This window comes from Erpetoichthys calabaricus, chromosome 17, assembly GCF_900747795.2.
Source record: "Erpetoichthys calabaricus chromosome 17, fErpCal1.3, whole genome shotgun sequence".
NCBI classification, from domain to species: Eukaryota; Metazoa; Chordata; class Cladistia; order Polypteriformes; family Polypteridae; genus Erpetoichthys; species Erpetoichthys calabaricus.
This window is the reverse complement of record NC_041410.2, coordinates 50170339-50189191: the sequence shown is the minus strand read 5'-3', so window position 1 is coordinate 50189191 and position 18853 is coordinate 50170339. Positions and strand designations below refer to the sequence as shown.

The 18853-nt window shown below is 36.1% G+C and overlaps 1 protein-coding gene across 1 annotated transcript in view; it reads right to left on the bottom strand.

The window, feature by feature from the left end:
- The window catches only part of snx22 (sorting nexin 22), a 38914-nt gene that overhangs the window by 3498 nt on the left and 16563 nt on the right, over positions 1–18853 (bottom strand). The window contains exons 4-5 of the mRNA XM_028823019.2: positions 11322–11416; positions 4011–4078 (exon numbers count right to left, since the gene is read on the bottom strand). Coding sequence (XP_028678852.1) covers positions 4011–4078; positions 11322–11416 — 163 coding nt within the window. The remainder of the gene's footprint in view (positions 1–4010; positions 4079–11321; positions 11417–18853) is intronic.

Here is an 18853-nt window from a genome sequence, read left to right as displayed (position 1 = left end):
AATACAGAACAAAGCATTTAACATGCTACTTTAGTTATGATGGGATTTGAGAAACTAGTACATTAAACGATTTTAAGATGAACTTTACGATGTTCTACTTTAATGGCAAAATAAACTACGTGATTAAAGTGGAAATTTCTAGATTAAAGTTGACATTTCGTGCTTTTTTCCCCACTGTGTGCCTATTTTTTTTGTCTGTACCCTAATAAGCTTTCATATGACACTCAGACGGTGGGCTACGACTCGCCTTTTCACGGCGACTTTGATATGTGACTTTTTTTATTTCTGGCACTGTGCGACTTTGTGAACTTGAGCTTTCGAGTTTCTCCAACACTCTGTCACTTGATCAACTTCCTTTTGTTGATTATACCACTGTTTAAACCAACAAATAGTACGTTTTTCCTTTGCCTCCACTTGGTATTCGCTGAAATTCTTATATTTTCCCCCGTGCTTTTCCCATTGTCTTTTCACAGAAGGCTATTTACATTGATTTGCATATTCAAAGAGGCGTAATTCTGGGAGGAGTTGGAGCGGGACAGAAGGTGTGTGCACATGCGTTACTTTTCACGCTGATCGGGAGTTATGTAGCAGAACAACGTGAAAGTTTCCGTACGTACAGATTCCTGCATCTGGATTTTTCTGTGCATACGCACATTCCCGCTTTTGTGCTTACGCCATGTTATAGTGTGAGTTCTACGCACGCTGTTATACATGAGGCCCCAGGTCTTTATGACTTGTATATTTTTTTGCCCAGTAATAAAATTGAAAGATAGGTAATGCCATGCCCCCTTCTGCTTTAGGTTATTGTAGATTTGCCCTTTGGATGTGTGGATGTTTCAAATTCCAAATAAATGAGGTTATGATTCAATCTATTTGCCTCAGAAGAGATTTGTTAATGTATATGGGATGCTTTGAAATAGAAAATTAAGCTTGGGAAGGATGTTCATCTTAACAATTTTGATTCTCCCTGCTAATGTAATATAGTTGACCTTCTATTCACGTCTTGTTTAATAAAGCAAAATTTTGTTGAAAAAGTTCTTTATACAGTATTCACTTGTGATATTTACCACAAGATATTTAAACTGATCTGCTAAGACAAGACAAAAGAGAAGGTGTCCAGTCTAATATTATGTGCAAGACAGTTCACTGGAAAAAACACACTTTTATTCAAATTGATTTTGAGTCCATACAGTATATCTTTTGATAATCTGCTAGTGCTTTTAATAACTCTGGCATGGAATTTTTTGGGTCAGATATATATATTACCACAACATCTGCATATAGTAATATTTTCTGTTCAAGTCCTTCTCTGAAAATCTCCTTTATCTCTGATGTTTTTCGAAAGTGAACAGCCAATGGCTCAATAGCAACTGCAAAGAGCAATGATGATAGGGGGCATCCTTGTCGAGTACCACATTCTAGTTTGAAGTAGTTGTGTACATTACTTTTAGGTTCCCAGACTTTAGAGTCAAGGCAAAATATTCCTCACAATTAGGTGGCATGAACGAATTCCAGAAAAAAAGTCTAGGACTATGCTTTCTACTTCCAGGAGCATGAAGAACACAAGTGGTGCTAACTGCTTTGCCATTTAAAGGATAAGTTCAGGTTTTTCAAATTGAAATTATTTCTTCACTATCATAGTATATATTAATTTGCCACATGAAATTGTGTTCTAAAATGAAACATCCATTCATCCATTATCCAACCCGCTATATCCTAACTACAGGGTCACGGGGGTCTGCTGGAGCCAATCCCAGCCAACACAGGGCGCAAGGCAGGAAACAAACCCCGGGCAGGGCACCAGCCCACCGCAGTGAAATGAAACATTTAATACATTTTAAAAAATAACTAGTTCATTCTTGCCTTTTATAAGTGGTCTCAATGTAAAGAAAACTTTTAAAGTATACTGAATGTGTTTACTTTTCAAGGCAAATATTTGATCAGTTATTGATCCACACTTTGAGATTGCACATATATTGCAAAACAATGCATCATTGTCAATTTTGGTTAGAAAAAAAAAATAAAAGCAAACTCCTGTTGTGAGATTCAATGATTTTAAAAGGAGGCCACCTATGCACTTTACTTCACCGCTCATCCTTCTCCATTGCACCGTTCAGCCCCAGAAGAGAAAAAAAGTTACACTTATGATCACTTACTTTATATTCTTTCACTATAAGGAAGATCATTTCTTTATTTCACATCCTGCCTGCTGCAGCTGGATTGATAATGCACCCATGTGCTTTGGGAAGAGAGAATATTGAGTACACACATAAGAACTGAAACAAGAACTGAACATTTATCATAGGCATCTATCCTTCTTCCTAACCCACTTATCCAGAGCTGGAGTGTGAAGCAGCTGAAGCCTATCCTAGCAAGCATCAAACGCAAGGTAGAAACAATCCCCCAATAGGGCACCAGTCCATCGCAGGGTAACACACACTCATGCACTAGTGCTCCATTAACAATGACAATCCACTTAACCTGCTCCTAGGACATGAACACCAGTCTCCTTCATTGTGAGACAGTTCTTACCACTGCGCGACTGTGATGCCCTATAATAATAATAATAATAAAGTTCTCTGTATCTTCAGTTCATTAATATATTTGTATGTTTTTCTCTGCTATCCACACGATAATAATAACGATACATCTATCCACACATTTTCCTAACCCATTTATCTGGGGCAACTGGAGCCTGTTCCAGCAGTCATTGGGTGCAAGACCTGAACAACACCTGGATAATATTGTTCTAATGGATAAAAATAATGTTCTAATAATTACAACACCATCATCGTAATTGTTGTCCTTAATATCTTCCATGCATTTAATCTATTCATATATTTTTCCTGCTAAAGGAATAATAATAATAATAATAATAGTAGTAGTAAGGCATCTATCTTCCTAACCTGTTTATCCTTGGCAGGGTCATAGGGCAGTTGGAGCAAGCATCAGACGCAAGGCAGAAACAACACTTGGCAGGGTGCCAGTCTATTGCAGGGCAAACATACACATAGGACACTTTAGCAATGCCAATTCACAGAAGTTTAATAAGTAAAGTTTAGTAAGTTTACTACAGATATTTTGGCATAGGCAGAATGGTAGCACTGATCTGTCATTCTTGTATTTCAGTATCAGGTTTTGCATGTTCTCCTTCTGTATTTATGGATTGATTGATATTAGAGAGTGTCAGTAAGGTTTAACTCAGAAATGTTGTCCTTAGTTCTTTTACAATATCCTCATCAAAAGTGAGGATATGCATTAAAATGCATTAAAAATTCAATATTTCTATTATATATATTTTATTGTGCATGCATACTGCATGCCATGGATTGTCTCCACCCACGGTGGCAGCTGAAAACAGGGAAGTGAACAAGCATCATATTCTTACCTCATGAAAATAGTACCAAGAACCTATGATATAAAATATTATTTCCAGTTTAATTTTGTTGTCACAAGCATGCCTCAGAAATGTGGAAGCCACGTTATCCTTAATCGAAACCTTTGCTACTTCAAAGTAGAAGTATTCAGTAAGATTTAAGGTTTTCTCTATATATTGGGAACCTGGTACCCATCAGCTCCATTATAAAACCTAACAACAGACTAGTTATTTTTTAAATTTCTAAAATCATTTTAGAAAGAAATTTTATGTGGCAAACTAATATACTGTGTATCATGATTGTAATAAATAAATTTGACTTAAAAAAATACCATGCAACAATGCATAAGAGCTAAGTTGTGCAGGGACATCAGGACCCAACAGAGGGCACTGCGGAATGTGCTTTTCTGTTCAAGGCTTCACACTCTGCAGGCTGTGTCTAGCTAATAATTTAAAAATGAGTTTCTCTGTCAATGTTGGGTTCAATGGACTAGTGAAGCATTGTTGAGCCTAATATTTACCTACATACAACAGCACAAATCTGTGATTAAAGTTCATAAGTTGAATTTTTTACAGTACAATGAAAAATACACCTAGGATATTTATTGCATCAGTGGTAACAATAACAACTTACCTGATGTGGATGTAAGGATATATGGGTCCTTGCTAAATCCAATCACATGCTGGACAGAAGGATAGACACTGGGGAAAAATACAGAATTATTAAAGAAGGTGAAATATAATGTTGTAGAAAGTCTGTTTAAATGCAATTAATGCTTATCAGAATGTCTATTTCAATTTACTTCAACTCACTGGGAAGAGACCATTTTTTCACAAATCTTCCATAAAATGTGAATTAGTAGCACTTTTGTAACTTATACAAATTAAGCAAAACACAATTCCCTGTAGTTTGAAACACTGCATCTAGAGTAAACAAAGCCCAAGATGCTTCTTTACCTTATGCCACAGAGACACGTTATTTTCTCAAGAAGCTTTGGTCCCAGAGACATCCTTTGCCATAATGGATGTAGCATATAAGCCCAATGCTAAAGTTCTAGATCAGAAGGGAAAACTCCATCCTCTACCTTACTGCAAATCAATGAGGCCCATTTTTGTTCCCTTCGAAGAGGAAGCAATATACTAACAGGATTAAGATAAGGAACAGTATTGATTTTTATGAACCTAGTCAGAACCTGAGACACTGATACAAAGAGAATCATGAAGTCATTGAATTTCTGATGCTATTGAAAACTGCGATAATTATGAGTAATGGTATTTTGCAATAAGGGGGAGATATCAGTACCTAAATGTTTAACTGAAATAGCTAAAGGGATGGAAAGGAATAAACAATGTATACTGGGAGAATTTAAATGCAGAAGAGCAGATTTGGATCAGTTTATCTTTTATCTGGAGAAGTGCTCAAAGGAATCAAATAATTTTTGCATATGGAGGAAAAATGCAGAGGTAGAGGTACTTTGTGATTGGAGCCATGCATTGAGATTAGAGTTATTAACTTATGAGCCCTAAAAGCAATGACTAAAGGCTTAAATGAAACATTGCAAAATAGTAGAGAAGAAGGTGTGGGGACAACCTTTCCTGGCACGTTTAAAAATCTGAAAAGTGAAAGAGATACATAGCCATCTTAGCATTATGTTTACCCCCGGAAAAATTAGCCAAAAAGCTTTGAATTATTTTCAACAACAGAAACTGTTATTCCAAGAAACAGGAGCATGTAAATAATAAAAATGACAACATAATCACAGTAGGAAAAGTATGTCTAGAGTCCAGTGCTGTATGGATGCACATTTAGTATATGTGCTTCGTCTGATATGTTTTGAAACAGTCACAAATGCATAGGCACTGTTCAAGCAGATGTCGAAAGAGTTTTTTTGTTATCTTTTTTTCTGTTGCTTGCACATGACAGAGTAGAATGTCAGTGCCTGAACTGAATGACTGACACCACCCATCGTGTTACTGTAGCCTATTACAACACAAGGCATATTTCCTGACACGAATAATGGCAGTTGCTGCATTGTGAAAAGTGCTTAGGAGGCAGACATCTTTCTTGTCATTCTGCTTGAGTTCCATCATTTTGCCACACAGCTACTGTAACACACTGCAGCTTGACACATTCACGTGACTGGAGTCACCAGGCATATCAAGGCAGTTTGGTTGTACAGTGCCATATGCATCAGTTTTCTTTTGAAGCAAAATCTCAAGCAGTTCAGCTGAGGTTTAGAAACTGTCCATAATTATACTGTAACCTTGGTCAAGCAGAGGGCCTGACAATGATTGCATAGATGATATAGTGATGCCATGTTGACTGCACTTGCCATCCCACTTGTTCCCTCTACTGGTGTAAAATAAAATTCCAGATGTACCTAAAGCTAACTTTGCATAGGATATAGAGCTTGATATCAAATTGTGCCCATTAGGATGCAATGCATTGTATGCATGACAGCATTCCTTTGTAACCCCTGAGACTTTCAATAACAGTTATGTCATAATCAGTAACATACACCTTCTGGATGTTTTTGATGAAAACCTGATACGCAGTTCACTGTTTGTACAGATTTGGTGCTGGGTGATTGGCATCAATAACTTTTATTGACACTCATAACTTTGCTGAAAATGGGTGTCTGCAACAACCGGTTTGTTGACCAGTACCATCTCTGAACTTCCTTACCCACAGTATCAGGAGACTGAAAAACACTCGCATGTCATCTGCAATGACAGGCTGCCAATGACTGCAACAAGAAAATGGTTTACTGGGAATTGTCTGACACTGCTCAACACAGCACTGCATTTCAACAACTACTTTCTCCACCAGATTATCCCCAAAAAATCATAATAGTACAAACAATTATGATCAACAGGCATCTTTAGAATGGGATTACATGTAAATGTTCAATGAGGAAGTGCAGGTTTGTCATCAATCATCACTATTAATTGATTTGAGCAATGGCTTTGTTTTAATTTGTTCTAAAACTGGCTTTACAGAGTTGTTTACCACTGTATTTTGGTTGAAGGCTCTGCCCCACTCATGAAAATTACCATAAAGTGGCAGAATGCATATGAATATTTTTTGCAGCAAAGTGGGAACAAGAGCCAGGCAGGAGCCAGTCCATCACATGGTGAACACACATACTCTTTTTAGAATCAATTTAACAATGTCAGTCCGCCTAGCCTGCATGTCTTTGGATTGTGAGAGGAAACCAGTACACCCTTACTAAACCTATGTGATCTCCTTAATGCGAGGCAGCAGCGCTACCACCAAGCCAGCCCTTGCAGGAAACATGCAAGTAAGAATTTCATTGTAAGGTGAACACATGTCAGTAAACTCAGGTCTGCATCAAAACTTATTTACTGTCAAAGGACAAAAACAATACTTACATTATATAAAAGTAGTAAAATAACAAGGATGTAAGAATCAAACATCAGACAAGCATTTTTTTCATGATATTTTTGAACATATGTCACAGCATCTGGCAAAAATTTTATCAAATTTTTACAACACGTTGTTGTCACTTTAAAGGTGTTCGTTCTACTGGAAGTCCAATTGGGCTTGTGGCACCTGATTTAATTCTTGTTCTGCCAAAGCTGGAAAAGGATGGTAGGCCGCAAAGCAAGGATTAAGACTAGAGACTAATTCATTAGATAAAGACTAGATAGGAACAAAATTCAGGAATGATGAATGAAAGTGTTCCTAAATTCAATAATTAACTGAAGTACTGGGGTGTTGTACCGTGTTAGCCATTATGAATGTAGAGAAAAGCCAAGCAAAATGACACCTTTTATTGGCTAACTAAAAAGATTACAATATGCAAGCTTTCGAGGCAACTCAGGCCCCTTCTTCAGGCAAGATGTATCTTAACTGAGAAACATTGTTTAAAGAAACTAACCAAGCTTTGAACCAAACACTCTTTGAAAGTAGCACTTGTAAAATGTTTTGTTTTTGTATCCACAAATTTGAACAATTACAAACAGTGCTTTGCCATCTTTTATAACCACAACCGGCTGACATCAAGCACAATGACCCATGTCACATGTGTCACATGCCAATGGACATTGTTAATACCAACAAACTGCACAACAATACCCATTAAGTATAGAAAAATAGTATTTTGGTAAATAAAGCACAAGATGTTAAAAATAAATAACTGATTAAAAATCAAAACCATAAAATAACAGACAAGTTCAGCATGTTTCAAATAACACTTTGCAGAGCAGGATGTAATGTCAATGATGTTAGCAGGAGCAGGTGGACCTGAACTTGGTTTTGTGCAAAAGGATGGTGAAGTCTTCTGAAAGTAGACAGATGTAGGATTAAAAAACAGCCTTGAGAAGCTTTTTAGCTACAAAGACCTGGACTTAGATCCTAGGCACAGTCATAATCTGTGCATATTTTGTACTTTCTCCCCATGCATGTCTAGGTTTTCTCCAGTTACTCCAATTGCAAAGCCCATTACAAAGACAAGAATATTAAGCTGAGCATATCATTATGCTCTACAAAAGACCAGTGTCTTGTCTTATTTCAGCATCGTACCATATACATACTAGTTCCAGATTAGGCTCTGGCTATCTGCTGTACTCCAATGGAATAGTCTGAGTCCAAAAACAAATGAATGAAATAATACATAAATAATATTTTTTTCAATGTTTTCCTGTTTATCTCAGAAAGGTCCAACAATAGATAGAGTCAAATATATGAGCAGAAGTGGCTGGGGATCCAAGATGGTTTTTCTGCACCTGAAAAAATCTATATAAAATGCGTCCTTGCATGACAACATCTAAGCATGTTCTGACAGATAAGCTACCTGCAAAATGATAACATTTGCATGATCTGTTACAGCATAATAATAAATCAGAATGTGAACAGAGGGAAAGGAATCTGGCATATATATATGCTGTATTAATACAACATCATGTGTTTCAAAGTGAGACAATCTGAGATGGATTTTCCATGAATTTTATACTGTAGATCTAGAGCAAAACTTTGAAATCATTTTAAATAAATGTTGTTTTTGTCTTCAATAAAATCTTATATATCTCCTATTAGAACATAAATGAACTGCAATTGTGCATGTATGCATTGAATGGAACAAATGCAGTTCATAGCAGAAGCATTTTGGGGTAATTTATAATCTATAATAATAAAAGGCAAAGCCCTCACTGACTGACTCACTCACTCACTGACTGACTGACTGACTCATCACTAATTCTCCAACTTCCCGTGTAGGTGGAAGGCTGAAATTTGGCAGGCTCATTCCTTACAGCTTACTTACAAAAGTTAGGCAGGTTTCATTTCGAAATTCAAAGCATAATGGTCATAACTGGAACATATTTTTTGTCCATACACTGTAATGGAGGAGGCAGAGTCACGTATCGCGTCATCACGCCTCCTACGTAATCACGTGAACTAAAAACAAGGAAGAGATTTACAGCACGAGTCACACGCGGGAACGAAGGTAAATGACGTTAATTTTTGACTGTCTTTTAATACTGTGTAAGCATACATATTAACACATGTGCAATTAAACGTGTGCATTTACGGGTTGATTTCTCAGGCTTAAAAGCTCACCTTTTATCAAACGCGGGAACAAAGGTAACTGACGTTGTTCACTGTCTTTTAATACTGTGTAACCATACATATTAACACATGTGCAATTAAACGTGTGCATTTACGGGGTGATTTCTCAGGCTTAAAAGCTCGCCTTTTACTAAAAAGGTAAATGCAAAACTATTTTCAATCAGTTTATTGAAACGCTCCCGTTAAGGATTGCAATAACATATTCGCGAGATAAAAGAACGAAGTAGGGGGAAATGGAGGAACAGCCGCAAACAGCGAAGAGCAAAAAATTAATTAAACAATTGAGAACGGACCGAGTTAAGCATACAAGCATGTTCATAAGGGAAACAAAGCACGGTGTAAAACGTAAGTTTAAATTAAGTTTATAGAAACGCTCCCGCTGCGGATTGCAATAACATATTCGCGAGATAAAAGTTTAATGAGAAGACACGAGGTATAAACGAACCACACGCCGTGGCGCAACGTTAGGGGCAACAGTTTCAACCATTCTATGATCTGCTTCTCGCAACTGAAAGACGGCACATGGCGGATGTTAGCCGACTTGCTGACCGCAACGTTAGGGGCTTCAACTATGGCGCTGACGCCACATCTCAGTGCCAACACTTTGCAGACTGTACTTAAAAGACACGCCCTCCTCACTGGACAGTTAAAAACACCAATCAAACTAACGATGACATCAAGTATTACCCAATCAAAAGTAGGAAAGGAGGCATCTTCATAAAATGCGTGTGGGATGATTTGCATGAGACGCTGCTTTAAAAAAAAAATGATAAAAAAAATACGGGATAAATCCCGTCCAGTATTGATTCAAAACGGGACGCGCAATTTATGTGAATGTATGTATGTATATATCTATGTCTATATATATATATGTAGATATGTAAATTTGTATATGTATATATATGTTTATGTGGATGTGTATATACGTATGTATATGTACATATGTGTATATGTAGATATGTATATATATATGTATATATATGTTTATGTGTGTGTGTGTGCATATTATATATATAAAAGACAGCAACACTCATAACAATGACAACACAATTACATTCACAATCATGTTACGTTATTTTTAAAATGTTTCCTTTTTTTTTTTTCATAACCTCTTTAACACACTACTTCTCCGCTGCGAAGCGCGGGTATTTTGCTAGTTTATAATAAAGCTCATTGTCCCAAATGATGGACTTATTTTTAAGAAAATATGGGCTTGATATAAAATGCTTGTCCAGGTATTCTGGAAAAACAGCCTTAGAAATATTGATATGTGCAGCCTTTGTTAGTCTATTACAGCCACTACAATTTTAAAGTATGGGTCTTAGAACTATCTTAACTGGCTCCTGGGGTCTCTACAAACCTTAGTTCTTTAGTTTCCTACATGCTGCTTGCTCTTTTACATACACAACAAGGCCCCGTATGTTCTTGACTTAATCTATATATGAGGTGTTGCCAATTCTGACTTTTCCTCACTGACATTTCAGGAGATGAAAACATTACTGCCTCTTTTACACTTTTTTTACAGCTATTCCATTCTGAATTATTGCATGAACACCGCAACTATCCATGCTGTACTAAAATGTGCCAACCAAATTGGTTTTAAAAAAACCTACAGTTTCTCATTAAATCTTAAGCAAACATTATTTCAAGTTTTGATATGGATTTTCCTCTATCCTATAAAAATATCAGGGAAAAGGATCAGGGAATAGCATAATCTTTTCAACCATTTGCCTGTTCTTCACAATGGTTAGGCCACCTAAGTAATGAAAATTTTTTGTTAAACTAAGTTTAGACTTTCGTTAAGCAAGTGATCATTAAACAGAAAGAATGCATGATGCAATTAACTAACTGAAATGCAAACTGATCTTTCAATTACACAAGTGACAGATGAAAACAGTCTTCAGACTTTTTATTGTGGAAGGAACTGTTCAAATTCGGTTTCTGTAGGTCTTCAATATGCTGGTGTGATACTGTTTCACTCAAAATATACTAGATTTGAAGGATGTGTACAAAATGAAAATGATTCAAAGAGAACATTAAAAAGCTCTTATTACTCAAAGTGTACTTGACATAAGGTATATATGGAAACATTACAATAATTAAATATGTTCTTATTAAGCACAAACAACTGCCATTTTGCAACTAAAACCAAAGCAGAGTCTAGTAATCCAAGACAATTAGAGAATTCTGTAATAAATAACATTAGCAACATTTTTAACACTGACTTTTAAAATATTCATTACTATCAATTGGAGGAAAGATGAAAATATCCGTAATGTTGAAGTGCATTACTTACGACATTCTGTAAAGCTGGTATTTTGTAATAGTCCATTCCTAACAATTTCTAAAACTTACTCAGTCCTGCAGGGTTTATTCATTAAAGGTAAATGCTTCAAATGCAGAAATTCCCAGATCTCCTTTGGAGCCTCATCCTTATACTGCAGTATATCCTAAACAGAAATTAGAGTATATGTAATTTAAAACAATCACTCAGTTGTGTATCTAACTGAGACCACATTACATTATTGTAATATGGTTTACTGTAAAATTTCCATATCTTATTATTATTATTATGAACCTTAAACACATATACAGTATACTCTCATCCAAACATTTTCTGATCCATTAAATCCAATTTAGGGTCCCTGGGGACACAGTGCCAATTACTGTGGTGAAAATGTATATAATTTTGTGAATACTAAAACTTATGCAGCATTTTTAAAACCTGCATTTATTGATATACCATTTTAACATTTTTAAATGAAAATATGCTTTAATAAAATAATTAAAAACAAATTGTAAAGGTATTTAACTATTTGACAGTAATCCTCATCAGTCAACAACTAGCACTCTTACCCTTTTCTGCTATAGCTCTTTATAAAAATAAAGTACCAAAACACATATTTATATCTGTGTTTTAACTACTGACACATACTCTAAAAGGTAAGAACAAACTTCTAACCTGTCCATCCTGTTCTGATCAACCACATTTTATGGACACACCTTTAGTTGCACTACTTCTCCACTACAAGTATGAATGTTTTGTCTCCTTAAAATTGATTTATTTTCTGTTCAATGTGGCTTCATTTTATATTGTTATTTTCACTTTAAGTCCCTGTAACATACTAATAGAGTTTTGACAATGTGATAGCATGGCACACTAGATAAATCAAAGTTCCAATAGGTTACATTTCTATATCCCAGTAATTTGAAACTGGCCAAATTCTCTACACTGCTTCAGTCCACACACAGTGGCGACTGAAAGTTTGTGAAACCTTTTGATTTTTTAAAAAATTCTGCACACATTTGATTGCAAATGTGATAGGATCATTATCTAAGTCATAAAAACATAAAACGAACACAGTAAAACAAACAGCACAACAAACAATACTTCTTCATTCAATATTGATTGCTTTTTTTTTAGCAAATTTGGTCAGCTATAGCACAAAAAATGTATTTATAGCTACACGGTAATGCCACAACATCCAATCAAAGCAAATGTTTAAAGAAACTAGTTTTGTCTTGACTTTCTAATTCCAGCAGATTTCCTGGGCACAACCTGGATTCAAGAATGTATTTGCCTTGGGCTCAATTCTATTGCTGGAACGTGTCCTGATATCACAGTATTTAAGAAGCTACAGCAGATATAATACTACTGACTCTTGACCAACAAATGACGAGGAGAAACAGGTATTCAAGTCGAAAAGGCAATCCCGTGAGTCTCTGAATTTATTGCTTATTTACACGCTGGTAATTCAGGAAGTAACTAACAATATTTTAGCAAAAAAAAAATTTGTTTTCAGTTACCGACTGGATAAAAGGTAGTGAATTGTGTGTCACAAGCAATTTTTCCATAGACATTTTCACATTAGTTTTATGAACTGTGTCACAGGTGGCTGGGGGTGGTACCCAGCCGGGATGCCCCGGAGGACCGGAGGAGGGCTTACTCCTCCCCCAGACCACGTGGGGGCAACCGCCCTGGTGGCTTTGTACCATGGGTACAGAGCTTTGAAGCTCAGGGTCACCGCCAGGGGGCACCCCAATGCCTACAGAGCCCTGGACCTCAGCGCTTCCGCCACACCTGGAAGTGCTGGGGGTAAGAGAACCAGGGACACCCGGAGTGCTTCCGGGTGCAGAGCCAGTACTTCCGCCACATTGGAGAGTGCCGGCAGAAGCTTATCGGAAGACACCTGGAGCACATCCGGGTGATCATACAAGGGGCCGCCTCCCTCCATTCGGGGGCTGGAGTCAGGAGGTCGAGAGACGAGAGCTCGGGTGGAGAGGAGAAGAGGCGGCCTGAAGAGAGTGAGGCATTGTATGAGGGCCTGGACTTTTGGGGGAGTTTAGGGGTTGTGTGTGTGTTTCATTTGTAAATATTATGTATAATAAACGTGTGTGGGTTGAACCATCGCTGTCCGTCTGTCTGTGTCTGGGCCATGTTCCACAACTGTTATTGGCTTAGCAAGATCTTCATGTACAAAACTTATGTTACCCATTATTTGCAATATCCTTTTTGTACACTATGTTAGTTTTAATTTGACAGTTGTTTCTTTAATTTTACATGGGACAAAGGTAAGTGTTATTGGTGAACAATTACTGGTGGAATCTTGGACTGGACTAAATTTTCATCTTTGAGGTCATTATCAAATACTTTCCATTAGGAGTGTTTGCTAAACCAGGCACACAGTAAAAGTGCATCAATAATAGTTTTTATTTATTATTTTATTACTGCTGATAAAATTCTGTCAGGCTCAGGGGTTTTGTTAGTCTTCAGTACACCCTGTACATGAAGTACATCTGAGTTTTCAATCTCAACATTTATAAAGAGACAGCCATTCCTGCCTGTGACATTCTCTTCTCTTTATTTCTACTTTGTTAAAACTCTGGTAAAATATCTATTTAACTAATTTACCATGTTTGGCAAATTTTCCTTTGGATATTTTTGAGGATTTAAAATAGCTTTTTAATTTTTTTTTTTAGCCAAGCAGTAGTAGATTGTTTTTGTATTTGTTTTAACTCCCAATGCATTTTATTATGTTCACCAATCATTTAAATAATTTATTGATATAAAGCTGCAGTTTCTGTTGTTTCTCTTGACTTATATTCATTTCCCCTTTTTAGAGTGATGTTTCTAGTTTTACAATTGAAAGAATGTTTTTATCAATCCATTTAAGCAATTCCTTTAATGCTTTTATGTTGTTTACATTTGGAACATATTATTTTCTGTACATGAATAAGGATGCCCTTGAAGGGACACAATCTATTATTAATAGCAGAAATGTTTTTTGTTTTCCTATTGTTTTCCATTTCCAGATGTGTTTTCATTTCCAAGAAGTCTGCTTTTCAAAAATGATATGTCTTTGCTTAGGTGTAAGGATAGCATGATGACCCAGTGGTTTATGTTGCTGCCTCACAGCTCCAGAAAAGTATCTTTAAATACGAGCCTTATCACTGTCTGTATGGACTCTGCATGTTTTCATTTTACCAGTATGGGATTTTCTTCTGGTACTCCAGCTTCCTTTACACACTTACAAAGATTTGCTGGTTTGGTTGATAAAATCAGTATGAGTGAGCATTCCCTCTTCTAAATCGCTCCTTCATCCAGTACTGGTGATTGCTTGTAAGCCAAGTAACACCAGGACAAGTTCCTGCTCTCCAATTTTATCTAAATGTAGATAATGCAAGTTAAAAATATTTTGGTACATTTGCATATTTTCAAAGACTCTTTCATGTTGACTCATACTGTGATCTTCATAGATAAAATCATTACTGTTTCACTATCTCTGCTATTAGAAAAGATTAGGTCTGTGCAGGCACTGCACCAATAGCAGGCTACAGACAAAAACAGCCATTTGCCATGAGCAATTATGTCAGTTTCTTCTTCTTCTTCTTCTGTTCTTCCAACAGGTGCTGCCAGTCAATGTTTGGAAATCACCAATGGTCATGTCATCTTTTTGCTGCATAAATGTCTTATTTCATTAAGCAATATACTATTTTTGAAATATCAAAATTCTGAGTCTATAGCAAATTCCAATCATACAGTCTTTGGACTTCTTCCTTACATATTCTCAGAGATCCAAATATTTTTACCACTTCTCATAGAATTTTGTTTTAGAAATGCAGTGCCACACCACCTCATTTGCTACCTTTTCTGACTAATGTGTAGAAAATATATTCTACACCTCGGCATCATTTAGACATGATTCTGTAAGTAAATACTATTTTTGCAGTGCTTATATTTTTTCTAATGAACCTAGTATTTAAAAGTAGACATTCAGCCATAAAAATGACATCTTAGTCTTTCTTGTATATATAGATAGATAGATACTTTATTAATCCCAAGGGGAAATTCATGTATAAGTCAGTCATACATATACACTTGTGTAGGGAAAATACAGTATCTCTTTTTTTTTGCAGGTGAAATCTAGTTGGTGAAAGGATTTCTGTCTTTTAGGGAATATTACAACCCCTATTTCACATCATGCACTTGATTGAACAGTAATTGGAAGGGAAAATCTTGGAAGGGATACCAGGGAGACGAGACGTGGTCTTCTCGGAAGACACTTAAAAGACCCGCGAGACAAAAGAGATTGTCCCAGGATTGTCTCGCGGGGACGTGGAACATGAAATTCTTGCAAGTCGCGCACTACTTACAAACATTTTCAAATAAGACCACGGTCATCAAAACTCTCAGTCATGTAAAGGCTTTTAGCAGACACAGATCCTGTGCTGTCAGCTCATGTAAAGCGTATAAGGACAATGCGTTGTAGATGAAACGTCAACAACTACGGAACAAGAAACAGCAGTGCGGAGAAAAGAGACCCAAAAGCGTTGGAGAGAAAAAAATACAGATAAGAGAGTATGAAAGCAGTGGAATTCGAAATGCTCAAAAAAACGTTGGTGCGATACACATGCAGAGAAAGCTAAAGAATATGAAAGCAGTAGAATTCGAAAGTATAAAAAAATGACAGCAAAGATCGCATTAGCGCAAACAAATGGAAATTATTACTCGAAAAAGGGAAAATAATCATCACGGACCAGGTGTAATTGAAAAAATAGCAGGACAAAGCGAGGTCAGAAATAAAAAGACAGTAAAATGTCATAAAGAGGTTCAAAAAGGAGGGGGCGAAACACATGCAGAGCTAGTTAGAGATAATGAAAACAGTGGAATTCAAAAGACACAAAAAAACATAGGCACAATACACGTGAAGAGCAAGTTAGAGAATATAAAACCAGAAAAATTCAAAAGATAAAAAAAAGATAGTAAAGATCACATTAGCACTAACAAAGAGACATTATTACTCGGTGAAATAACAGAAAGGTGAATAGAGATTGAATATATCAACATAGGTGATATGTCAGAAGTATGGAAATATTGTAAGGCTTTGAAGTTTAAGTCAGAGACTTGTAGATTCGTGTCTAATTCGTGTTGCCATCAGGGAAAAGTAGTGTTTCTACACAATGAGGAGGCGTATACAAGAGAATTAAAAGATTTGATGTTTGGGGAAAGTGAAATCCACAGTCAGTCAGTCATTTCCCAACCCGCTATATCCGAAAACAAGGTCATGGGGGTCTGCTGGAGCCAATCCCAGCCAGCACAGGGTGCAAGTCAGGAACAAACCCTGGTCAGGGCGCCAGCCCACCGCAGAATCCACAAACATTATAGGCAAAATATACGAGTCTACAAAAATCTTTTCGCCTTTGCATCATTCAATGCTCAAAACGTAGATTTACATAATAATGGGCCATATGCTCTGAGAATCTGTATTCCCACAACAATTAAAGCAATGACAAGTTTAATATAGAAGAAAACACAATTCGGTCAGGTGTATATTTATGATTACGGAGAAGCGTTGCAAATTTTAACAGGCAACAAGAAAGGTAATGTAGTATATATATTCCACGAATAACATTAGATACCAAAGGAGACCTTGATATGCCATTCGTATTAAAATGTTTACAGTTTCTCGTGAGAATAGCTTTTGCTATGACTATTAACAAATCACAGGAACAAACATTAGAAAAACATGTGTTTTATAGTATCTCAAGAGGCTGGGTCACCATCATGTCACTACTGTGAGAATGCCTTCAGCCTTTTTAATGAAGCTAAGGCAATGGTCCCAGTACAATGTCATTGAGGTTGGTGAAGAAAAGGTCATAATTGTATTACATTGTTTTTTTCTGTGATTCATGGATTTTGCTTCTATCAATTGGATTATGCACTGGACTAGTTTATCTTGGATTACTTTTTTATGTATACCTTTTTGCCTCATCTATGTATTGGTGTTTCTTTTTTATTATTTTAAGAAAATCTATAATTTTGACCAACATTGTTTTGCTTTGTCTTATGAAGAGGTTTAATGGTTTCCCTCTACCTTGAAGGGCATTTTATGTATTTTTGCCCCTTTAGGGACTTTACAGGCCTCAAAGCCGGTCTCTAGAGTTTAAGAACTGGCCATCTGGGGGTACAAATTGTTTCTGAGGCTGACCAGTGAAGTCCTTGTAAGGTTTTTGTTTATTTTGAGGTGTTTGCACTCCTTTTCAACATTTTGTGTTGTTGCATTACAAAATTATTGTTGCATTATAAAAATTCAGTGCTTCATTGTCTATGGCACAAGCCCCTATCCAAATCTTTATTGATTTCACATGACAATTACGTTATGTGCTCTTCATTATTGTATGTTTCACTCCCTCTCAGCTTCCTCATGTACACCAGAAATCATTATTTTATACACAATTGGTTTCAGTAGTAAAATTAGCAGTACACAAAACCAACTGATAGATACATAACAAGCAGTCATATAAAGGAGCCTACAAATCAGCAAAATACAGTGCCTTCAAGAGTCATAAGGACCCTTGATAAAGATGAGCAAAAAAAGCCATTAACAAATGTCTTTATTGTTCATAAGCTTGATCTTACACTGAAATAATGAGATATATAATTTAATCTTTACTGAGATAAAATCATTCAAACAAAAAATCTTTACAAAGAATTTAACATTTTTTCACAAAATACATGTTACAATTATTGGTGAACCTAACAAAATCTTATTTATTAACATTTTTTCAGCTTTTAATTAATTAATTTTTTTAGCTTTTCATTTTTTAATTTTTCATCTTTTAAAAGTATACCTCAGTTTTTACAAACTCTTAAATGGTGGTTAAATGGTGATCCATGACTCCCTACAGGCCTCTTTGGTCATTTATCTGCCTGAGTAAGACCAGAAGAAATACAAATGAAATGAGACACAAGAGCATTGACTTTTACAAATATATTAATGGCTATAAAAATGCCTGAAAATCCCCATTTCTGCTATTAAAACAATAATTAAGAAGTTTCAAATAAAAACAATAAAATGTATTATTATTATTAAACTACTATAGTTAGAATCAGGTTCTATAGTCAGATACAACAAAAAATATAATACTCTTTTGTAACAAACACTGGAGGTGGTTTTGGAGCAAAATGAGTCAAGGTCATGCAGAAAAGAACATAATCCTTATACAGGGGATGATCTGTGAAGGCAAACAGTTGTTTCTCTTTTGGGGGCCCTAGGAATATTGTTAGGATACATAACATCAAGAACTCCATTATATATTGTGATGTATTGTAATTAATGTTTAAAATGTTTTCTGTTTACTCTGTTTAGAGCAGGCGCTGCATTTTTACAAGTACATAGAAAGACAAAAGGTGCGTGCGCAGGGGGCGGGAGGCGACAGGAAGGAAGGGGGTGTGGGGACATGTGTGTATGGATGAGGAAAGAGAAAGAAAGTCTCAAAAGTCAACAGTGTACGAAAAATGGGTAAAAACAAAAAAATAGTGACATTTTGTTGTTTTATAGGTGTGCCTAGCGACCCTAAACAGCGGGCTGGGGTGTTTTTTTTTT